The sequence below is a fragment of the Falco punctatus genome (assembly GCF_963210335.1).
Source record: "Falco punctatus genome assembly, chromosome: 2".
NCBI lineage: Eukaryota > Metazoa > Chordata > Aves > Falconiformes > Falconidae > Falco > Falco punctatus.
In genome coordinates, this window is record NC_137581.1 from 116,978,895 (window position 1) to 117,004,505 (window position 25,611).

The window sequence follows — 25,611 nt, forward strand, 5'->3', positions numbered from 1 at the left end:
ATCACAGAGTTCCCTACGTAAACATTTCTTTCTTAACATGAAGTAGAACAGGGGAATTGATACAAAGTATCATACAAAAAAAATAAACAGGCTCTCTATAGATACAAACTACCACAACATCACCACCCTGCTCCCAGCTGCACCGATCTCTGCACCATCAATATTTATTAGCTGCAATTTGGGCTTACTTTTGTTTTATCTGCTGCCCCAACCACTTTTTTTTTTTTTCCCCCCTTCAATATGGAAATTACTGACAATAAGAAAAGAAATAAAATTCCCTCGCATATGATGAGATTTAACACCTCTGTTATAGGTGGCCACTGTAGAAATCTGAGCCACTGCAGCTCCTGGGGTTGTCACTGCTCCCAGAGCAAACGGTCTGGGTATCCGTGCTCCAAGAAAGTAAAAGAATGGGACTAAGAAGGGGAAAAACGAGGGAAATTAATTATCTAGGAATCTGCTAAGTTATTTGTATTATTTCCTCATTCTCCTGTTAATTGCCATTTAATTTTGGACATCACTTACAAAATGAGAGCTATGAAAGCAGTATTTTTTCCTGTTATTGGGATGTATGGGGGGAGACGTGGTAGGGAAAACCAAGCACACAGTATCAGAAATCAGGCCATGTTATAAACAACCATCAATAGACACATTTGTGTGCAACTGCATTTGTGCTGTGTATGTGTACATACGCAGTGCTATACCACCATGAATGTGCTGCTCTGCCACCTACGTGAGGAAAAACGTTTCCCCCCGCAGTTATACACCCCTTTAAAAGAAAACAGTGGTGTTTTGAACTTTTCCCTACATCAATAAATAAAAATATCTTTACCAATCTTAGGGAAAGAACATAATGCAGTATTCTACATTTCTTAGCTCTGGGTTTATCAATAATTAAATTCTCAATCAGCTACACAAAGAAAAATCAGTCAGCCCTTTATTGAGTGCACAGGGCCCTAGGCAGGCTATTCTGAAGCAAGGTTTGCGTCTATAAAAAGGAAACACTAAAAAAAATACAAAAGGAAAAAGTGCACGTCTTGCTTTTGCGACTACACATTCCCACAGATGATGAATCTCCTGGGAGAAGACAGATATGTCTGTTGCAATACATGGTGGTGAAGGAAGTATGGCTTTTGAGGTAAGTTACTTGGCAGTAAGTTACTAAGGCAAATCACTCAGGAGTAAGCTTAAGTAAAAGATCTATTCTTTAAGAATGAGCTTCTTGAAAACACAATTGCAGCCACTCTGAAATTTATGAATTCACCCCAAATTCATCAGTTTCATCTGGAAAAAATAAACGGGCAACAGACACAGGACCTGGTGGTACTTTCCCTCCCTGGACCTGCCAAGCAGCCCAGCAGTTACAGCGTGCCCCCGAGGTGCAGGGCAGCCTTCAGCATCACCGTCCCCATCTCTCCGTGCCACCACCATGACAGTCAGCTCCCTACTGCACACTTACCAGGTTACCCACTACTTCTAGAAGAAGCACTCACAGGCATTGCAATAGAGCCGGGGGGGGGGGGGGGGGGGGGGGGCGCAATTAAATATTCAGCCCAAGCCACGCGTGCCCCAGGACAGGTAGCTGCCTCAGCCATGGGGCAACATGCGCTGCAATCAACTGGGATCAAATCTACCACAGCAAGAATATTTTTTTCAACCTCCCTCCTTCTTTCCACCCACCTTATCTTCCTCACCTCCTGCAAACTGGCACCACTAGGCAAATGGCTTTTCCATGCTCATATACGTTTCACTACGTTTTAGAAATCCAGAGGGGAAGTTTCAACACTGACTACAGTAGGCTTACACTTCAGATGCAAATCAGAGAATGCAAGCAGGTACCTAAAAAGAGTGGTATGAATGCTCCCATTAGTGACCAAATAAATAAATCAATCAAAGCAAAGCTATGTTCCAGGCTTGTCACTTTATTAAAAAAGTAGTTTTGTGCTACACTTTTTTATATGCTTTCATACTGCCCAGTTTTCGACTTCCTCCGTTTTCATTTGTGCAAGAATGAACAAAGCATGTCATGTCAAGTAAGTATTCAATATCTAGCAAAGCAAGTTCCAAAAACCTTCAGTTCCTTCACCTGTCTAGCCACATGGTCCTCAGTGATAATAAAGCCCGCACCCTCCCCCCCCCCCAAAAAAAAAAAGGGGGGGGGGGGGGGAGGGTGCGGGGGGGGAGAGGGTAATACCAAGAAATAAAAGACCAGGGGAGGAAGAAAAAAAAAAAACACAGAAAGAAAACATAATACTGACCCTCTAGATAACTGTCACTTTGCCTGGATGCCTTCATCCTTGTGTTTAGTAAGAATTATATTACAGGCAAGCAGAAACACAGAGCAGACTGCCTGAGTGCTGCAATTGTTTAGAACCCAACTGAAGCTCATACATACAGTACTTCCTCTCTACTAAAAAACTGGAGGAGAAAAAAACTAACACTTTTCACCAAAAGTGTACTTGTTTTTTAATAGTATCTAAAATGCAAAGCGTGTTTCCTTTCAGGTAGTCACCTGAAAAAAGCACCTCCCTCTCCCTAAAAAAAAGGTTCTATGACACTCGTTTTCCCTGTGACTTCCACAGAGAGCAAACAACTCATTCAGAACTTACAGGCTGCCATGATAATGGTCCCAGACAAAATCAACAGGGAAGGCTGGGGTTATGTTTTGTCATTGTACGTCCTAACATTACACATTAATCTGGAAACTGAAGGAGAAAATGGCATTTCCCTACACAAAAGACTGAAGAAATACGTAAAAAACAGATTAGATAGTTGTCTGAATTTTTTTGCATGGATTTGCAGCAGTAGAGAGTAAAAAATAAAACTTTACACAAGCCCATGATTCATACAGCGACTCATTCCAACCATTTTCAACCCTGATATATCCTCTAGCATGGCAAAAGGCAACACTTGGTCACAAAACTGGCCTGACCAATTCATGAAGTGTATCACAAAGATATATTCAGTCAGATCAGCAGCAGGCATATCTCTGTGTGACCCTCGTGTTTTTCCACATACAATTAAAGTGAGATGAAAGCCAACACTTAAATGTACTACAAATACCTATAGCCAGGTATTTACCAGATGAAAGAGGGAACTGAAGAGCAGAGAGCTCTAACCTCTCTCGTGCCACTGTCCCGTGCAAGGTGCGTGCCTCCAGCTGCACGAGCATGAAGGGAATTATACGACTTAAGAAAAAGCAAAAACAAAAAAAAGAGGTCAAGCTATTTTGTGCGGCAATATATTTTCTTTTGTTGCAAGCGTAACTAGCAGGTACCAGAGCACCCGGCCCAGCAAAGAGCATTGGTTGTGCAAGGCATCGTAACCCCAGGTCAGATACGGTCCTGACTTGGGAGGCTGAGTACCCACAGCTCCCACCTTCTTAAATGAGGTACTGAGGAACACAAGAAGTGGAAAGGTTGGCATATTATATCCCAAAAATAAACCTCATAACTCCTCTTCCTCCCTATTATCACTTTCCAGAAGAGAGTGAGGAGGTAGTTTTACAAGTCAAGCCACATGAAAGAGAATCAGCATTTCCAGGCTCCTTCTGAAGCTTATCCGTTTCTCACACAACTCATTTGCTCTCCTTGTATCTCCTCCTCCTGCAAAACTGTGTGAGCATCATTCAGCTAGCTCTTACAGACATCTTTGAGGTTGACCAGCTGGTTACTAAGGGTAACTCTTAAACTAGCTGAACAGTTTTGTTGCTATTGATGATTCTTTCCTACACAATGCCTTGAAAAGGATCAGTGGTTATGCTAAGGAGACACAGAGGAGTTCTCATAAAACAACTTGAAAGAAAGAAAGAAAGTGCTGTCTAATAACCTCAGTGTCCTGCACTGGTTCCCATCATGTAACTAACTTGCTTTAAAACTAGCGGTAAGTACGAGGGAGAAGCTACTGCTATTAAAAATACTGCAGTGCTGAACAAATGGAGCAACCATCACTCCTGGCTCTGAATGTCAGCAGCTTGGCCCTTGCGTACAACAGCCTCGCTCCCCACGCTGTACACCGTAGCTAGTTCTGCCAAGTGGCAGCATACCAGCAAAATGCCGATTAAAAACACGTTCTCTTTTTAGGTCTCTCCTACCTAACTCCTCCGGCCCTCCCTCCCCACCACTGCGAGGGAAAGCCTTATTACTTCCCTCAACGTGCATTTCTGCCAGGGGGGTAAAGGTGACTCTCCTTCCAGCAACCGGAGCAGGGATGCGGACACGAAATGCAAAGCTTGCTTGCTCTCCTTTTGCTGGCATCAGGCAGAAGGTGCACGAAGGCTTGGGTGGCATTTGTCGCACAGGCCCCTCACGCTACCAGAAATCCCTTCCAGCTTGAGCATGATGGTGGAGGGAGGACCCGCTGCGAGGCTCACCGGCAGCAGGTTCATCAGGGCTCACGTCAGTGATAGAAAGATAACTGTAAAACTAACACGATACCTGAATATAGGTAGAAAGCAGCAGCACTTCCAGAAACATGTTGAATAATGACTGCTACCACAGACCGAATGCAGTATAAATACACCTCTGCCCTCCAGTAAAAAAAATAAACAAGTAAATTCTGTGCCAGGTAGAACCACTCTGAGGATCCCCCTCACTGCCTAGGAAGCGGCGAGGAAAACCTGCTAGAAGGCAACTTGCAATATCTAAAGAAACACTTACAAATAACTTCACCCCTAGAAAGCATTTCCAGCTCATATTCTTTACAAAGAAAATAGAGAGCAACAGCCAATGAGGTAAAACATATACAATATTTTTTCTTCATCTAATTTACATTTTCCAATTAAAGTTTTTTTTAAAAAAGCCAAGAACAAGAAACCACCACTGTTTTGTCTTTTCCTCTTTGGCACCAAACTGTCAGTTTAGAAATACACCAGCTGGTTATTAAAAAAGTGCCAACAAATGGGGAAAATTGTTTGCTATGCAACCAAAAATAAAAATTGTATAAAAAAAAAATGGTGAATGCCCATAATTGAAATGTGTCATATAATCCTGAGCAGCAAAGAAAATCCTTTGGGGCAGGAAGACAGCCAGAACTTGGTTTTGGGGTGGGACAGAGCCGAGTCAGCACAAACCCCGGCGTGCAATTTTAGAATGGTGGCCTCTCCCCAGCAAAGGGGATTTGCACCTGGATTTTCATCTACCTACGAGTACAGATTCCAATTTTCTCAACTCTCTGATCCCTCAGCAGTGGTAAAAGTGAAGTAAGAGCAGCAGCAGATCACCTTTGTGCCTTTGGTTTATTCCAAGGCTAGGTGCAACGCCAACTAGGATCAGCTATCTTGCTGGTGTTGCTGGAATCGTGCTGAAATTTGCTAAGGTAGACCACAAAATCTTCGGGAAGGACAACATATCAGTAACGTCGGCAGGTAGGAAAGCACCCCGTGAAGCGGTGCTAACACGTGCAATACTCTCCTCACGAAGGGTGTCCCACAGTGCAGCCTGGTTTAAAGCAGCAGACTTGAGGCCTAATTTACTGTTTGTTTCTTGTGATTTTACGGTCCTGCGCTTCCCATCAAATATTGTAGTGAAGAAGTTTATTATTACTCAGAAGAAAACAACCTTAGCGTAAGAGATCTTCTGCGTCCCCATCTACTAGCTCCGCTTTTATGGTTTTGTCTCCCTCCAGCCTGGGACACCCCAGGAAGCAAAGTGACACTAAGCTACAACAAAGTTTGGCCCATTTACGACACAAACTCCTTTCCAAATGTGAGATTTCTCAGTGAGATTTCTGCTACAGCTCAAAGCCAGACCACAGTCCTCCGAGAGGCACAGCGCTGTGAGGTCTGCACTTTCAACCCTCCTTGCCTGTGTCTTTGTACTGTACGATACAAATGTGATTTTGTGCAGAACGTTCCAAATTTGGCAACTGTCATGTTCAATCTGTGGTTAAATTGCTGACTGAAGAGCTCCACCAGGGCTGGGGCAAGAGATGAACAAACACGGAAAAACCAAAATGAATTCAAAGACAGCTGTCTGATACTAAACACAGGAATCTTCACAAAAGATGACTGGATAGCCCAAGCCTCCATCATTTTCATTCAAACGTACAGTAAATAACCGTTTCCAAAATTAGGAAATGGCATCACAAGTCTCAGCTGAAAAGACAAAAGACTAGCAATACATGTCAAGTTACCCTACACATTGTTGCTCCTATAGAACACAGAAGGTTCCTACATCAATCTGGATTATTTGGCAAATTCTGTTTTAACGGCAGTTACCCCAGCTTTTGAAGAGGAAGTGTTTAATTTTCCTCCCTGATTTTACTCTCCTCATCAAACACTCTCCAAAAGCATCTGCAGCCAGATTTAGATACCTCTGGTTCTCCTGCAGCTGGATACTGAAGCAGCCGAAGCAGGAACCTCACTGCAAGTTTCCCTCAAGAGGCTGCCACGAGCAAGGGAGCACAGGACAGCGATAAGCAATGCAGGAATGCCTATAAATATACGCAGGGATTGTAAACTGCAAAACCAGAGGCAGTCAGGGAGGCTCCGTGGTGACATAGCAGCCCTCTCCCTGCGTGCAGCATGAATTGTGACACTGCTAGGGATCGGCTGCGCTCCCGTGCCCCCGTGCAGCCACTGCCCTGCGTGCCTCAGCCCATCACCTGCGCTCGACGCCAAGCAGCAGCTCTCCAGCAGCCTTCCTCCTTTCGCTCGGTACGGAGCCTGCACGCGCAAAAGGGACGCCGCTGTCCCAAGTCTCCTGGACGGACAGGGTGATCGGTTCCAAAAATAAAAGCCTCACGTGAGAGGTTCCCGAGAGCAAAACCACAGAACGATACTGTTCCTTAGCAGGCAAAACTGGAACTTATCTCAAAGGGGCACTGAAAGCAAGCAAACATTTTGCTGCTAGAAACCTTAGGAGCGCTCCCGTAATGCCAAAAGCCGATCTCCCCCATCCTGTTGCGGGGGGACTGCAGGTGACAGCTAAGGCAAGGCGGCGCATGCAACGCTTTCCCCTTCCCCCCTCATCAATCTCCATCGAGCCGACGCGGGCGTGCAGGCGCGCTCCCACCAGCCCTGGCACCTTGCAGAAGCTGTTCTGGCTACTGGAAAGAGAAAACCAAGACAAGCCGTTCCTGCACCGACGATGACATATGAACTCGCAGCTCTTTTCATAGGAGTGAGGTGACAAATCTCTGCGCTGCTTTTTCTCGGAGTACCTGTCTGAGTAATGCTGACAACTGCCCATCCATTCTCATGGATGAACACAGACAAACCAGATTTTCTTTTTTTTTTTTTTTTTATTTTATTTTATTAGTTTGAAACACGAGACTTCTCTTGATATTGTTAAAGTGGCGTAAAGCTCAATTTCCAAGTATGCAAAAACATACGACTGGTGGGCTGGAATGCAATGTTTATCAAAGGGGCCTAATAAGGTTTCACTTTTATTAGGCTATTTCCTGTAAGTTGATATGTGCCAGTTCTTTTCATTAAGACAAGGATATAAAAATTAAAAATGGATTAACCTAATGGGTTCCAAATTACTGTGTCACTTTCACTTCTTTGCATTTTTTTTTTTTAACCCATTCCAACTGGTCCTTTTCCAGTGCCGCCGACAAGAGGCATAAACCCTGGGATATCTGAATTACTGTTCTGCTGAACATCACATTCAGATCCAGATCCTGCAAATCTTACCCTGCTTTACTACTATAGCATTAAATCTGACATCGGTAAAGCGCAGCTCTAAACACGTAAATACAAAACGGGGGACACTGTGTGAAAAAGGAGTTGAAATTGCAAAACCCAAGTTCACCTTTCTCAGGAGAAAAAAAAAAAATACAAAACACCACAAAACCCCACACATATACCAAACATTGAGGATGAGACCCAGCTTAAACCCAGCCACTCCACGCTTCTCACTAGCCCAGAACAGAAGTGGGTCTCCCACAGGACATGTCACCATATGCCTACGTCCAACCAAAACTCAACAGCAAACATGACTCAGTTTTAATAAAGCACTTCTTCAAAAAGCCTTAAGCACATTGCACAAGTAAGTCTTTTCACTGCTGCATTCTTCCTCCCTTGGGGAAAAAAAAATAACATTCAGTACTCACTAGTTTTACAGAAGATCTGATAGAATTGGGGTCTACCACAGCATCACAAAGATCCCCCCGGGAAAGGCTTCGAGCAACTTAATGTGGGCAAAACCACGTTGCACCATAGCGTCCAAGTTCACTGAAGGTAAACTGAGAATTCGAAACCCAGTACAGTTTCTAGAATTCTAGACACCAAAAAAAGTGTCCCAGAAGAGACACCTGGGCACACGCAGCACCCACGACTAAAAGTTCCTAAGTTCCTACAAACTGTACTGTAGTTCAAATATATTCAAAGTCCTGAAATCTCCAAAAAAAAAAAAAATCACAGCAAGTAATCAATACTCCTCTGAGGACAGAATTTTTTGAGGCAGGCATCAGAGCATATGTCCAGCAAATGACCATTCTTTTGTTAAAAAAGCTGTGATACCCCCTGAGTCAACCAGCTGGCAACACGCCACAACGCAGAATAAAAAAAAAAAAAATAATAATAATCTCGCTACAAATCACTTTTTAAGAAATTATTCACATGGGGCACAGAAAAACAAAAACCCTTAAAAGTGAATATAGTTGCATTGGCTTTGGTTGACTTTTGGGTTGGTTTGGTGTTTGGGTGTTGTTGTTTTTTTAAGTTTGAAACACAGAAGTTAAGGCTTGTAAAATAATAATCTGAGAATCCTGAATTACTACATGTGGAAAGCCATCTACTCAGGTGTGCCCTGACAGAGGGTTTTTTGTCAAGCTTTTCTTCTCTACTGCCATGAATCAAGGGCTCCAGCTCACATGGGATACGAAACGCCTGGATCCTTACACAGCTACTCCACAGACAAAATAAACCCATAGAGCAAATGACTAAACATCTTGGTGCAAACTGGGGGAGTAAAATGCCAATAGCATAAGAAATCTCCTCAAATGTCAGGTTGAGAAAACCAAGATACTAAAACCAGTTTTATTTTCCAATACAGTGATGTCACCAACATGATATTTTCATTGTTTGCCAGGTTAACAGAATTTATGGAGGTAATTAATGCAAAACATGTGTGCTGAGCTATCCATATGAAAAATGGAATTGCCCCTGACTTCATTCACTGCCTTTGCAACCAGAACCCCACTAACATCTTTTTTCACTATTTCCATATGTGAGAAATACAAATATTTATAACAAAGGTAAATGCCTAAATGACTGTTCTATTCCCATCTACCCACAAGCCAGTTTTTCAGACCCCTGTCTTCTGCTTACTCCTCTGCTTCCATTACCTTCCCGCAAACTGCTTGGGTTTCCATCACGTTCCACAAACTAAGTGTGCTCCTCACACCTCCAGAACTGCTTTTTCTTGGATAGCACGGACAACTTCTGCTTTGATGCCTTCAACACTCTCTGTCCAGCTTTAACGCAGCTTTCAGGACCAACACAGCCAACTAACCATACAAAGAGCAATGCCATTAAACATCGAAATCTTTTCCTGTGTCTTTTGGGTTTTTTTCTGGGCATCTACAGCATCAAAGCATCCCCCTTCTGGCAGACAGCACGTAGTAAGAAGGAACGGACATGCAGCTGTCCCAATCAGGAAAAGAAAACAATCTCTGCCTTCTACTCTTTATGGGCAAATGTTGGGTTTTTTTTGGGGGAAAGGGACAGAATAAAAAGCCCAGGCATGAGAGAAAGACTGCGAGAGAGTGTGGGTAGGTGGGCTGGGAACAAAAGCGACCGATGAGGTGTCCCTGCGGTTGGGTTCTCCCTCGATGGTTTGGGTGAGCACAGTACATTTTCCATAGCTGTAGCCACACAACTCAGGAAAACTGAACTCTCAACCATTGCCGTAGGACATTTGCTCTCTGGGGTAAATCAGATGTGGGAGAAAAGTTTGTGCTGAATAAGACTCTCAGCATCTCAGAACCTGTTCTGAAATAAATGCCTTAAGCGGGTGTTCTCCGTGGTTGGTCATGAATGCTAAGGCTGGTTAGACATAACTTTCTTTTCTTTCTTTATATTATTGTTTTTAAAAAAGAGAAAGCACCATTACAGAAAGATTAAATAGAACAGTAAAAAAAAAAAAGCCTCCACCCTGTCTTAACTGCAGCCTCCGTTGAAATTCACCACTGGTAAATCATAGTCATGAAGCTTACTAATGTAAACAAAGCTTAGACTTTCAGGGAGGCAAGGAATTTCTTAATTTGTGGTTTGCTGAGTGTTCAGTTCATTGTCAGCACTGAATTCTGGGTTCCTAACACTGTCATTAACCAGAGAAAATTTGGATTTTGGTCTGATTTTTCTAAGATTCTGGTCCAACTTTAACTTCACCACTGCCTACCTATCCTCTTCCTTTAATGCTTCTCTCCTGCTCCAAGAGATCTCTCAAAAAGCCTTGCCTCTCCAAAAATCAAGCAGAGCAAAACCTCTCTTGCTGCATTCTAGCTTCTCCACACCGAAATCCAGAAACCCAACATCACTCGTTGCGATTTGTTACGGCACAAAGTTTGTGGAAAGCCTACCATGGACCAAAATATATTTTGATGCTTTAATTAGTACTTATTTAAATGGTAACTAGCCACTCTAGATTTTCAACAAACCCCTCCTTTCTTAGGCACCAATTTAAAAGTTTTCATTTTTCATTAATCTCCTCTTGCATGAGGCTGCTATGCTTTAGCAAGTTTTTTTAATTATTTAAAAAAAAAAAAAAAGAAGGAAAATAAAAGAGAGAGACCAATGCAATGCAAACCTTTCCATCCAAATACAGGTATAAAAATGGTATGAAAAAACATCTGGAAATAAAAAAAAAAAAAAAAAAAAAAATCACCATTCCCACACCTTTTTACACTAAACTGCCCTGACTGAACCTTAACATTCATCCTATTGTTCACTTAATTGCTAGCAAGTTTCACCCACTGTTCGTTTGGTCTGCTATTCTTCTTTCATCAGTATTTTTCCAGCAGATTAATGGGATTTTCCTCCATATTTTGCCTGAAACAGCAGGACACAGTAGTTTAATGAAAAAAAACAGGAGCGTGGCAGCAACGTTTCTGCTTACAGTGTGTCTGGTTTAATAACATCTCTGCAAATTTAAGCCTCTACATGCTGGTGCTCCATTCAGGCTACCAGCCACTCTCCTAGACTGGAACTTTTTTGTCACCATCCCAAGATTTCTTTCAGGCAGGATTATCTTTATTTCTATATCTTTATTTCTTTCATCCCTTCACTGCAGAAATTTAAAGGAATCTTCAGTCCAAGAGACTGAATTTTAATCTTGCAGCCGTTTCACACTGCAAAATGAGTACTTACACTGCACAAGAAGTATGTGTGCTAGGATTTATCATGCACCTAAGGAACAAAGAAGCGCAAAACTACCGGTAGGGAACACAACCCTAACCAAGCAAATTATTACCACATTCTGTTTCCAAAATTACACCACTGGGAGTTCATATCTAATCTTCTGAATTAAACTATTTTCTTTTAAGTGGTGGCTCTTGTTTACAACAGTTTAAATATAAAAAAAAAGTAAAAGCTACTGCTCTAAAGTGTTTATGGAAATAAGAAGGGCTACACTACTGCAGTGAATTTTTAGCAAAACTGATTGCCTCACAGTAGCCACATGCATTAGTAAAAAAAAAATCTTCCATTTCGCTGTATGATTCCTTAATGCAAGTCTTTTCCTCCTCATAAACATATTTTCAACAATTTCCAACAACGTTTCAACAAACCAAACAATCCATTTTTATAAGAAAGGAAAAGTTAAAAAATAAATTTTAAAATCCCTACATCTCACTTCAGGAAAAACAACTCTTTGGATGCTGGAATTACCTTTTTGAGCTGTGATGGGTCAGCGAGAGCCCTCTGCCCCACCTCTGAAGTTTTATCTAGTGGCTGTGGACAAGTCCAGTCAATTTTGCACCTTAGGGTACCAAAATGTCCTTTCTGTGTATCAATACCAGCCCCACTGAGCAGAGCTCTGAACCTTAACAAAAGTAAGGACACGATTGTATCTCCAGTTATCTGTATATTTTTATATTTTTTTTTTTTTTAGCAGAAAAATCAAACAGCAGCTACAAAGCAGCGGTACCTACATGAATTACAGGCAACTTACAGAACTAACTCAGGCTCTGTACAAAAATCTACAAACAGTACTGTTGGATTTGGTAACAGCTCTGTAGTGACCCTCACTGGTGATAAAATCCAGAGCTCTGAAAACAAGAAAATGAACACCTGCATCCGTATTTCTAAACTTTCATCAAGTGGGGATTACAAGAACAAGGGCCATTACATACGTTCCTAGAGGAAAACTTCCAGGTTCTCAAACAGAATCAAAAGTAAGTATACTAATAGCAACTTACCTAACTCCAGCAGATCATAAATAATAATTTTTTAAAAAAGACACAAACCACCACACCCCCCCAACTAATTTCTATATCTTCCCGGATGGGAATGAAAAACTAACATTCAATCTGAATACACTCCTGATTTGCAAAGATTTCATGTAAACAACTGTCCAACTTGGCGTGCCTATTATCTGTTTAAGGCTTTCCCTTCTGGAAGTGCCTCTGAAGCCTAATTTCCTGAGGCTGCAAGTACAGAAGAGTTCTAACCCGTGTCTATGCCCTGACTGCTTCGTTGGGTAGCAAATATGTTGTATCCAAATTAACTCCAATAAGAATTAATTGCCGTGTCCAATTTGGACATCTTCGTATTTCAAACATCTGCTTCAAGTTTGCTATAGACAATGCAGGGATTTTTCTTTTTAATACACCGCACTGAAATCAGCAGTAATCAAGACAAAGTTCAGGGACAAACAAAAAAAATAATTATTCCATGTGTTGCAGCCTCCTACCAAAAATGTTGACAGAAAATGAGGAATTTACCTGACTGACTTCTCCTGTTGCACAGGATTTTAAAAACACCATGGTGTGAATTTTAAAGCACGCTCATTATTTGTCTAATCGTACAGCTTAGGATTAAGCACAGAAGCTTTGAATAAGATACAGCTGTATGAAAAACAGCCCTCTAGACCCCCACGACTTTGAGCTTACTGAAATTAAATTTTAAGAGACATCCCATTAAGATTTCTAAACCTACTTTTAACTTCTTTTGCAGATAAACACTCCAGAGCAAGCTAGAGGCACCAGCAGGAATTGTGTCACAGCAAATGAAGACTTGCTCTGACCTAATGATACCTGACACACAGCGAGGCGAGATTTGTAAAAAGCATTTCCCCGTGCAATCCCTTTTGGTGTGACAGAAGAGTTCCCGGTATTGCCAGCCTTTTCCAAAAATTACTTTAAAAAAAAAAAAAAAAAAAAAACAACCTGCGAGAGCGGGGCAGGCATTTTGCCCCACGTGCAAACACCGTGCTTCTCAGAGCCATGCCAAGAGCTGTCCTGCCCACCCAGGCACACAAAGTCATCTTTCGCGACTTTAAGTGTCAACGGAGACCAGCCCAGATAAAACGGTGTTTAATTGCGCAGTTATGCCAAGTTCTGAGATGGTAATCGATGAATAAAAGATGAAACCACATCTCCAAATCCAACGCAGCCTGAAAAAGAGAGGCTGATTGCAACCTTCTTGCTGTAAACCAGAACAGGCACTATTTGAAACCAAGTCCTGTAAGCAGATTTACCTTATTGATCTTTTGGTAGCTGTGTTCACAAGAAATTAATTTTATGCTAGATTGAGAGGTTACAAGAAGTTTCCTGTCTGCACAGTCAAAATATTATTGAAGCAATTCAGGTTGTCAGTAAAAGCTTAAACAAATTTGCTGATAATCCTGTTAATGACCTAGGTCAAGTGTTAACTGTTGTGGGTTATAAAACAGAGAAATTAAGGTTGCTGGTACCCTCAGGCAGGCAATATAGTTACAGAAGAGATTGAGGAAAAATTATTAAATTACAGATTGATATAGCTCATTCGATTTCTTGATACCACAGGAATTACTCAGAAAGAAATTGCATCCTTTAAGAAAAAACCCACGATCCTCCCTAGGTGGAAAATATCAAACGGAATGGAAGAGCAGAACATGTGGTTTCTGTGCACCTATGGGGTTCGGCTTGTGGCTTCAAACTGGGAAAGTTAGATGTTAAATCTTCCTGACGTTTTCCTGCCTTGCAGAAAACAGCACACACCTTGCCACCGCACACAGATAGATCTGAACTTTAAGAGAACCCTCCCGAGCTCCTGTGATTACGTAGGTAAAATGCACGCAGCCTTGCGCTGAGCACGGCTGAGAGTTTAAAAATAAACTCGGTGGAAAATTTTACATTTCATCAAGAAAAAACTCTAACACTTCTCGGGGGTGAAACAAGTAAATAAAAACTCCAGCACTTCAAGAAAAAAAAGAAAAAACACAAAGAAAAAAACCACCTGCATTTGACACGACAAAGTAAGCCAACAACGTGCCTTCATCCCTTTCATCCTTCCCTCCCTTCGTCCCATCCACTTCCACTGCAGTATTAGCACTCACTCAGACAGTCATCAGTTTTAATATTAACTTTAAACATTAACTAAAGTTGTATTGAAAAATGTGATACAATTCTTTCAAGTCAAATAAATTTAAGCAATGTTACCGAACATACCCTTGTAGCGTGCCTACTGCAACATTCACGTCCCCTAAAAGTTAGACAATGCTATATAAACACACCAAAAATCAGTTCCATCTTTTATTAAAACAATTCACAAGGAGAATTTCAATGGAAACTTTTATATAAAGTGTAAGGAAAAAATGTATACATTTCTATCTATAAGCCCATATTAACAACCTCTGTCCAAAGTGTTTTTCATTCTTGGTGGTGGAAAAAGAAAACTTTTCTAAATACCCACAGAAACGCAGACACATCTAGTTTTGGGAGGAAATGTATGGTAACAACAGTAGGGACGTTAAGTGAAGTGGTAAGAAAAAGATTATTTAAAAAGAGGAAAACAATCTTCTGACATGGTCTAAAGCTGCATGCTAACCCTTGATGCTCATACAAATCAGTGTGTCTGCAAATTGTGATAATTCAGATTTCTAAACTCACATCATCAGCCTAAACATGCTGTAAATAAATAAGAGAATTACTGAGCTTTCCTAAGGAAGGGGCTCTGCGTGTGCGTGTAAGTGCTTCAAAGTTGATCTCATTTTAAAAAGAAACTGTCAGTGTTCCTGTTTTTGAAAGGAATCGCAAAATACGTACTTGAAAAAAGGAAGCATGCAAAAGTGAGTGCCTGTCCACTAACTGCATTTATGCTGTTGTTTTCACTATCCATTTTAAGAATATTGCCCATATCGTACAAGTGCTTGAAGCTGAAGGGAGGGAGACTGGGAGCAGAGTCTGCTGAAAGCTGACTCGGGCGAGGATGCTTAATGCACGTTCTGTACGATACCAATTTTTTTCTTCCTTTCTCAATTCTCAGTGACAGTGATTTTAAACAAAGAAACAAAAAGTGGGTGGGTTGTTGGTTTGGGGTTGGTTTTTTGTTGGTTTTTTTGTTTTGTTTTTGCATAATTAGCCTCAGTTTACAGGCTGTGTCTGTCTATCACTGCCGTGGAGGCAGAGCTGCTCTGCTGACTGACAGAACTACATACGTTCCCAAAAAGCTTTTAAGAATAAGACAAGAGTAACCCCTACTAATGCTCTTGTTTTCATTTCTGAAAATCATTTGTGAAAGATGACAACACTTACAAACCAGCACATATACAGAGGTTTAAAAGTGACCAACTATTAAAACCACATTTTTTTAAGCAACCTATAAAGGGCCATGCATGCAAAACAAATTTACATAAAACATACAAAATATGATATATTGCTCTTCTGGTGTGATGGTACCGTAGCTTCCTTCCTAGCAATAAAACCAACTGATTTAAGGTTATCCAGGATGTGCAAAGTTTGAATCTTTCCTTAGTTGGTTCAGGTCCTATTTCTTTATCCTTCCTGAAGTCATTGAAAGTCATTACCTCGCTGCCTTATCCCGCAAGCACCCGGAATATCAGGAAGTACATCAGCGCTATCCATGCAGGAGAAATGATTGCTCTAACAGCTTTGATACCTGCTCCTCTGCACAAACGCTACAGCTCAAGCAGGTGCAGGTTTTACATGGGTGGTTGATGCTGGAAGTTCTTCCCACACTTTGGCCTCTGGGTTCTATCCCTAAAGACGATTGCACTGGACATCCCAGCCGTGCCGGCTGCCTCCACCACCGGGCAACCGAGTGAAAGCTGCATAATTTATTTCTTTTACCATAGGGAAAGAGGGAAAGGGCGATTTAATCTTTTTTTTTTTTTTACAAGTATTTTAATTACTTTTCAAACAGCATCTAGCGGTCATTATTTTTCCCTGAAATCTAACACGTGTTATCATCAAATGTCATCATAAAAATTACCACACCAAAGGAGAACAAACCACTTGTGCTTTGTTACTGGACACTTACACACGTTCCCATCCACACGCGGCATTTCAACACACTGCAAAACCCGCTACGGACTCAAAAAGAGGTTTTATAGGGAAGCAAGCTTCTTTTTGGTGTTAATTAAAAGTTTTGAAGCACAGGACGGCTGCTGAAACCACCACCCCCCTTGCACATCCAAAAGAGCTCACAGCCCGGTTAGCACCGGGGCGAGGGAGACGGGGGCCACCGTTAGCTTTCAGAGCTGATTTTTATTACTTAACGAGGGAAGCTGATTGCCTACGGCCGCCAGCCATCACCCCGCCATCCCAGCCCGCGGGCGGCGGCGGCCCGCCCTGCCCTGCCCTGCCCGGGGAGGCTGGGCACCTGCCGGGGCTGGGCAACCCCCCCCCCGGTCCCGCTGAGAACCCCCCAGCCCCGCAGAGAACCCCACAGAGACACCCCCCCCCAGCCCCGCAGAGAACCCCGCAGAGAGCCCCCCCCGGCCCCGCAAACCCCCCTTGCTCCCCACCTCGCCCCCGGTCCACCGCGGCTCTCCGCGCATCTCCCCCCGCGCAGCCCGGGGGTGGCACAGCCCGTCCTTCCCCCCTCGCCAACTTTCCAAGGGGGTTCCCTGGGGTGGGGGTGGGGGTGCTGTTGCTGCGGGGGGGAGGAGGGGGGGGGTGACCTGACCCTCCTTCCCCCGCCGCACCGCACCGGGCGGCGGCCGCGCGGCCAGGGCGCCAGGCGGGGGGAGCGGCGCGGTCCCGGGGAGGGGTGCAGCTGCCGCCCGGGACCACCTTAACGGGGGGGAAGGGATACAAGGGGGGGAAAAAAGGGGGGGAAAGAGACAGGAAAAGGGGAGGGGGGAAGAAAAGGGAAAAAGAAATAGGAAAATGGGAAAAAAGGGGAAGACGAAATATGAAAAAGGGAGAGGAAAAAAAGCAGGGGGAGAGCGCAGCGCAGCGCGGCGCGGCGCGGCGCGGCCGCCCACCCACCCGCTCGCCCCCGGCCGGGCCGCCGCTCACCTTCGTTGCCGGGGCGGGCGCTCAGACGCCCGGCGGCGCCGAGGGCAGCGCAGAGCAGCAGCAGCAGCAGCAGCGGCGGCGGCAGCAGCAGGCGGTCCATGTCGGCGGGGCAGCGCGCAGGCAGAGCCGCATGTCTCCGCGCCGCATGCCACCGCTCCGCGCCCGCTCCGCGCCGCCGGGGCCGGCACCGGCACCGGGACCATGCCCCGCACCGCCCGCGCCCGCCTTCGCGCTGCGCCCGGGAGGGGCCGCCCCCGCCCGGCCCCGCCGCCGCCGCCGCGCCGCCCCGGGCCCTAGCGCCGCCCCGCCCACCTGCCTGCCCGCGGGGGGCGCGGCGCGGGGGGGGCGCTCCCCAGCGGGAACGGCGCGCTCGGGGGTCGTGCGCTGGCACACGCACACGCACACACACACACACACGCACACACACACACGCGCACACACACACGCACACGCACCCCGCAGCGCGGGGGGGGCGCTGCCAAAGCGCTGGGCGGCGGGAGGCGGTGGGCAAAGCGCGGAGGCTCTGCCAAGGGGTGCCAGCAGGCACGTCGCTCGGAAGGCTCGCTCGGGGCTCTGAGCCGGCCGCAAGCCCACGGTCTGCGTTACCGGCCTTTCCTAGGTGGGTACAAGTGCGAAGTGGCGGTAAAGCCGGCAGACTTCCCGAGCGCAGCCGTAGCAGCCTTGCTAGAAAGCCACCGGTTCCATCACCCAGCCCTTCCCAGCCCACGAGGAGCCCAGCCCAGCCCGCTCCCCGGGGAGCAGCCTCAGTGCCACCCGGTCACAGCAAAGCGGAGCCTTGGCGCTGGCAGGGCCCCCTCCCAGGCGCTGCTCTCCGTAGGGGTGCGCAGCCTCGCTCTCCAGGTTGCCATGTCACAGGTGCGGTTTTGAAGCCTTCTCTACACGCCTGCACCTCGCCTCCATCCTCCTCAGCGCCCCGCAGGCCCCAGAGAGCCTGGTGGAGCAGAGGGCAGAGCAGCAGGCGTGCGGCGCTGAGATTCCGCTGCTCCCAGGAGGAATGACTGCAGAGCAGCACTTCCCCGGCTTCCCCTTCTGTGGAGCATTTCTTCAGAACATGGACATCTTTCTTCCCAAGTGACTCATCTCAGGTCTCCAGAGCCACCCAGCGTGGTTCTGTGGAAACAGGGACATATTGGAATAGTACTTAGGTCAAATAAATATTTTACTCCAAGCCGAAGTTAACGCATCCACATAGTACGGGGTCTTGCGCTGAGCGCATGCACTGGCTGCGCAGGCGGGAGGGACGGAGCCTTTGGCAACAGATATGGAACTAAGTGCAGAAGTAACGTCAAAAATCGTGGATGCCACAGGACCCAAACCTCCCTGTTTCACACGTTAAACGCCCGAACAGCCGGCCCCGCCATAACACCAAAGAATTCCCCTGTGTCTCCTCAGGGCCACCGGCACCCGCCCCTGGGAAGGGCTGCCGGCACCACCCCATCTCCAGGCTCCCCCCCAGCCCCGCCACCCCCAGCAGTGGCCGAGGAGGTGCTGGGCTGGTGCCAAGCCAGGGCCTGTGCCCACGCCTCTCCTGCGCGACACGGCCACAGCCCCGGCCACCCAACCCAGCCGTGCCAGGTTTGCGCTGCATGGAAGGGGGTGGAAATGCCCCAGAGGCCAGGCAAAGCAGGCGTAAGGCTGTCAAAGGCACTCATTTGTCAAAGGACAAAAGTCGGGCATTTGTTTCAGGGGTTGAGGACATGAACATCACTTTCCTCCTCCTTTCCTGTTGCCAGGTTTGATTCTTCAACCAGATTAAGGAATCACCAAATTAACAATATTGCTTCTTTCATGCCTCCAATGCTTCCTTTCACTTATACTTGTATTTACCATCGACGCTACTTATTTCTTCTCCGGCTGAACTTCCAAAAGGTGCGAGCGAGCTGCCCAGGGCTCTGGAGCAGCCACCTTCAGGGGCAGAGAGAAGGAGGGCAGGGGGGTCCAGCCGTATGCCTAACGCTGTATGGCCCGGAGAAGGGCATCTCCTGTCCTCCTCTGTCTTTCTCAAGGCTCATTTCATTATACCTTTTCATTTATATGACAAAGATGCTTTTCCAAAGCAAAAAGTCCAGAAATAAACCTAATTTCCTCAAAATATTACTGTCCCTGGTAATAAAAACTGGTTTGGTTTGGGTGGCTTTTTGCAGACCTTTTCCCAGTCTTTTCTAGAATACACAGCACTCTTCCTTGAGTTCTTCCTTACAGCAGAGGTAAGTCTACTATTTAAAACGCTATGGAATTCTCAGGACCACTAGTTTTGGTCTCTGTGCAGTCTCTGTGGATTTTCTTTCATGATTTCAGGTAAATATTTTTTTTTTTTTTAAGGTGAAAGAAAAAGGTAGAAGAAAAAGGGTTAGAAAATTTAACAAATCTCTTGGGGGGGGGGGGGGGGGCGGGGGGGGGACGGACACCACCAAAAAATATGATCTGAAACCTTCAGTTTCCAGTTAGTGGGAAAACATACTTCCAAAGAAGGAAAGGAGGGAATTTTTGTTTTCCAGTCTTCAAGCTTTGTGTGTATAAAACATCTGCACCATCCAGCTGCAGCACCTGATTCTGCTCTTGCTCCCCCTTTGGGAGCGGGAGGCTGAGCACCCATCGTGGTTTTACCACACAATAATCATTTGCTGAAAAAGGAAAAGAGAAAAAGGAAATGCAACCACATTCAACTGCCAAACCTTGTTTTTCTCCTCGGGGAAGAGCCGCAGCATTCAGCATTTCCCTTCCCATGGAGGGCAATCCTCCCTTTGCGACAGAGGAACTTTTCCAGCACGTGAACAGTGGAAGCAGGAGAGGCAACTCCTTTGAGCCCATGAGATGCGAATATTCTCAGGCAGTTCCTGCCAACACACAGGGTGCAGCGCTTTGCTAAAGGCCAAACTCTCCTTCCACCAGCATGCAGATGCTCCTGACCCTCGGAGCCACATATCCACGTTGTCATATATACAGCTGCTGGTCACATAAAGTACGTCTCCTCCTGCCCGGGAGGAACAGAGCTCCTCCAAGGGGCTGAGGGTGGCAGCCAGTGGCTGAGCCCAGCCCCAGCATCCCCTCGCTTTGTCCTGGCCTGTGTCACGCTCCGAAGCTGGATTGACCAGCATCCCTCCGGACTGGGCACGGTCCCACCCCAGCACCCCACCTGCTATCGAACAGCTCCCAAGCCTGCACCCGTAGGGCTGGGAATGTTCGCACAGCTCACCCCAGAACCAGAGAAACCGCTTCGGTCCTCTGTTTTGATGTCCTTTTCTACAAAACCAAGCTGAAAAAAAGGAAAAAAAAGAAAGGAAAACGTGGTAGGTGAGATTGACAGAAAAAAGCTGGTAAAAAAAACATCACAAAAAAGATAATACACACTACAAGTGTATTATTACTCCAAGTATTAAGGTCACTGTTAACTCCTTCACTGGTTTGCTGTAAGAAACCAAAGGGTGGATGTTAAAATATCTATGCAACTTTTTCTAACATAAGATGTTAAAATAACTATGCAACTTTTTCTGATGTAACAATGTGGTTACCAGGTAAAGACCTTGGGGTTTTTTTTAAAAAAAGGTAACGGAGGTAGAAGAAGGAAGGGGAGGAACAAGTTAAGGTCTATACTGTAAACAACAGATTGTGAATTCCCAAGTCTGCCTCATGCCAGTGCACGCACACACACGTATTTTGGGTTAGTTTCCCCGTCCGTGCCTCGAGGTGTATTTCTCAGCCATTTCTCCTTGTGAGGGTTAGAAATGCACCTCCCAGAAACAAAAGAAAGATCAGATTTTCATGTCGTATTGTGGACATTTGTTAGAGAGTTTCCTAACAAGGAGCAACATGGATAACACAGCCGAACACTACAGCTTAATCCTGAAGAATTTTCTGTCTGGATTAGAGAAACATTAAACAAATATTTTGAGGTTACTCATAGCAAACACATTCTGAACTCGTAAATATCCTGGCACCATAGAACTCATCTCACTCAAGAAAAAAGTATTAAACAATGCAATCCCTGTAACGCAAATCTTCAGTATCAAACCTGTACATAGAGCACCTCACCAGCTAGAAGTGAATAGCAGAAATATTTGGAAAAATTTGAAATTAAGAACACATATTAGAAAACTGCAGGTTCTGGGAAAAATCCTCATCAGGAAAGACAGACAAAATATGTTGCGAATTTTTCACTATGCTTTTTTCTCTGTGACACGTAACCTGGAACGCATTGTGTTAGTTTTGTGCAAGTTGCATGTTTACTCTATTAAGAGTAATTTTGTGTGAGCTTAAAGGGCACCTTTGAAGAAAGAAAATAGCCTCTAGTGGCATTTCTACATAACCAGGGAGCACATGGTAATATCTTTGCCTTAGCATCCATAAAATCATTCTAGAGAAACACATAACCATGATTTATGATTTTCTGCCAACCCTGGACTTTAATTTCTTTAATATATTGGAGATCAAAATCCTTACTAAACACAAATTTTATCTCTTACATTTTTCTTTTGTAAACAGGGAAGTGACACATTCTGTGATTGCATAATGGAAAAAAGAAATCATAACACATGGGCAGAATGCTCCAGATCTCATGTTTGCATACTAAATAGGAAAACAACTTTCTGCCTAATGAAAAAATGTTACAGATTATTAGGAACAGCCACAGAAGTAATCAATCAATTTATCCAATGGACTGGGCCACAGTCTGCTTCCAAGAAGGCTTTTTAATGTTTATGGCTCTTGAGTAGCATTGTTTAATTAATTGAACAACATGAAGCTTCTAATCTTAGAGGTTTAAAGGTAAAATATTTTCCTTAAAAACAAACAAATCCAATTAATTAATTAATGATAGGTTCACCACTCACAAAGAAGGGTGACTGGGGGAGGAGGCAAGGCGTGAGGCGGAGCGATGCTCCCCAGCAGTACGTGCCTCGCCTCCGGCACCAGGGGGATCTTTGGAGGCGTGAGAACATTTTCTCCCTCCGTTTCTGGTACTTCGTTATGAAGGTTCTTGTTTGTGCTGTTGATACCTGCCCACACACACCCGCTCACCTTCACGGAGACCTGGACTGACACATCTCCACATAAATCACACCAGGGGCAGCTTTTCCAAGCTGTTTGGCGATCATTTAGGCCTCCTTATAAATAAGCACCTGTCTATAGATCACCATATCTTTTCAGATTAACTCTTTAAGTGTTAAAACATAAATGGCAGCGTTGCTGCTGGAATTCATCAGAAGGCAGCAGTCTGCCGTGGGCCAGCCTTGGGAATGGTGGCCACGGAGGAAGAGCCCTCCTGCCAGCCACCGAGTAACTAGACTTAAATGTTTTAAATACTCTTTAGGAGAGATTTTATAGCACAACCAAAAGGTCTCCTAACGTACAAAGTTGCACTGAAAGTGCAGGTGGAGAAGAAAATGCAGGATGCAGAGGAATAAAAGACAGGATGCAATAAAAACACATGATAAATGAAGTGTGAAAAGTTACTTGAAAGAAGTCGGTTATTTAAAGCTAAGCTCTAGCTCTTTCTAATCAATACTTCCACAATAATTACGTGAAAATCCAGAAAAATGGATTAACTAGGCAGCATAAGAAATTCAGCTTTGAGCAGCAACATAGCTGCAATTGTAATTATGAAGCGACTGCACACCAATTCCATAATGAAAAAAAAGCATGACTTATTATGGAGATGGAATACAGTAGGAAAGCATGTGAAATGCAAATACAGCGTAGCTGCAAATTTTCCCCATAAAGGCTGAATCATTTGTTAAATATGCAATAAAAAGGTGACACTCCAAGCACTTAGACTGAATTTACCTATCTGTAAACAAAAATCTATAGAAGACATAAAAGAAAAGCTTCACTAGCATTACTGTCCGTTTTCAGGGAAAAGCAACATTTACATCCAGCAGAGAGTATTACTATATCATGAAAAAGCTTGCCAAATCTCTGCTTGGACTCAGCATTTACAGTAGAAATCTATGAATCCTATAAAACCAGACTGTATTATGGAGATGCTGGCAGACCTCCAGTGAGGTGCATAATGGCAAACTTGATTAGTTTATTTTTTTCTTCCAGATCACAACGAATGTTCAAAAACAATTATGTTGTTAAAAATAACATATATATATATACACACACCAAGAAAATAAATTATTTATTCTCATGTATTTCAAATAACGGGGTTTTTTTGCCTTTTTTGTTTTTTTTTGTTTTGGTTGTTTTGTTTTGGTTTTTTTGGTTTTTTTTTTTTTTTTTTGCATTTCAGAAGGTACTGTCAGGCAGTATTGGACAATAAATAGACAGACAGATTATAAAATAAATGCCCCAGTACTTCTAATAGTAGGGATCAGGATTCAATTCAGGGAATGCACTTGGAGAGTGCACAGACTTATTTCTGTGATCTGGCTGAGCCGGATTGGAAGTATTCCCTTGTCTTTGCAGCGCCAAGCTTGCACATTGACAGCAAAATAGGTCGTGTATTTTTGCTAACTAAAAAACTGCAGAAAGAGTTATTGTAAACTGCAAGTCTGAATAGCATAATGCAAATAATTTGAAGAGCCAGTGTTCACAATGCACAGCGCCTCCTTAACAGTTTCATTTCCACAGTGAACTTTTGCATTTGACAACTGATGGGCTATCTTACAGCATACTTTTTAGTTATAGTGAATACCTGAGATCCCATATATAAATTTGGGTCCTTTCAAATTTTTGTGCATCTGCTGATTTTTCTCAATCCTCTCGCTTTCCCCCTTGTACTCAAAGATGGGCTTTTCTCCTCTTTACCCTCTTGGACCCAGCACCATGAGTTTCATTGATGGTCCAAGGAAGCGTCTGGAATAAGATCAGTAAAGGGCCATAAAGGAGCGTTATCTTAGAAGCCTCAGCTACACATCTAGCACAAAGGTATAAAATCATTTCACATCTTTGCTCAGAATGGCGAGATATATATTTGATTGCATGGTGTACATATAATCAGCATTTCCCAGCTAAATGCCTCCCCCCCAAGGAGAAAATCAGAACTCAAAAGGCAGCAGCCGTTTTCAAAAGACTTGATCCCAACTCTAATGACAGTGTGTAAACAAAAAGTTCCTATTTACTTCAAAAAATACTCATCTCAGGTCTTCGGGAAGAGATTAACGAATCTGGAATCTGAGAACAATATCATATATGACAATTAAGAGCTACGCAAGTTCCGAACAAATCCCTGTCAGGGTACACAGAACTTTCAGAAGTTCCTTCATGGAATCAAACGTGCACACCTGGCTTTTACCCAGACTTCTGAGCCTCCCACCAAAATACAGCAAGAGTAAGACCACACAAGTTGAGGCAACCCCTAAATCCCGGGACCCCGAATCAGGCTTGTCTCAGCTACAGTCAGCAGCGTTTGGGTGCAGAGCAAACTGCCCGCAGTCTCACCTGTATTGCTGAACGCCTTCAGCCTGAATGCCACAGGGTATGAAACGTCCCCATCCGCCTGACCCAGCATCCCAGCTTCCCCTGGACACGCTGGGAAGCTCTGAATTACTTCCAGTATTTTCTTCTTGATTATAACGAGTTAATCACTTTGCCAGAACGGATGAGGTATCTTTTAATAATCCTCCCTCGCCACTTGGGCAATGATGAATTGCAGTTTCTGCCGAAGATTAAGCTAATGTTATCTAAATATTATTGTTTAGAATATTGTTGTTATAATTATTATACAACACGTGCAATAAATAACTGTGCATCATTAGTATTCTCCCAGCCCAAGAGGAAATAAATGACCTGCAGCAAGATGGTCTGTTAACCTTGAGTCAAGCAGTTCTTATCCATTAAACAGGTTATTTTGCTGATACACTTTCCTCCCCAGCCCTGCAGCGAAGGATGGAGCTCCTCAACCTTTCTAACTTGGAAGGGCCACCAAGCAGGACTGCAAATGCAAACATTACATACCCTGTGCTGGAGCTGTGCTATCTATGTCAGGAAAATGTATCACAAAGATTTCTTGTTTTCTTGAATGTGAAAAAAAAAAATTTCCCACTGCAACATCAGATTCAGTTTATCTATACTAAGTTTTCAGTCTTTAAAAAACCTTTGTTCATCAGTGTTATTTTTCATGGTACGTATAGTCCAAGACTTAATGGGTCTGTTAGATTAAGCATTTGCATAAATAGCTCCATTCATTTTTTTGAACTGTCACCAACCATGGAAGAATGGCTATGTTACTTTTATGGT

The 25,611-nt window shown here is 44.1% G+C and overlaps 1 protein-coding gene across 2 annotated transcripts in view; it reads right to left on the reverse strand.

The window, feature by feature from the left end:
* The window catches only part of EPHA3 (EPH receptor A3), a 237,347-nt gene extending 213,739 nt beyond the window's left edge, over positions 1–23,608 (reverse strand). Inside the window, exon 1 of one of the 2 annotated variants that reach the window (XM_080377011.1) lies at positions 17,410–23,608. In XM_080377011.1, the coding sequence (XP_080233137.1) occupies positions 17,410–17,509 (100 nt within the window). In that variant the 5' untranslated portion in view covers positions 17,510–23,608. The remainder of the gene's footprint in view (positions 1–17,409) is intronic. The other variant, XM_080377010.1, reaches the window with a different exon arrangement.
* Positions 23,609–25,611: the final 2,003 nt, after the last annotated feature.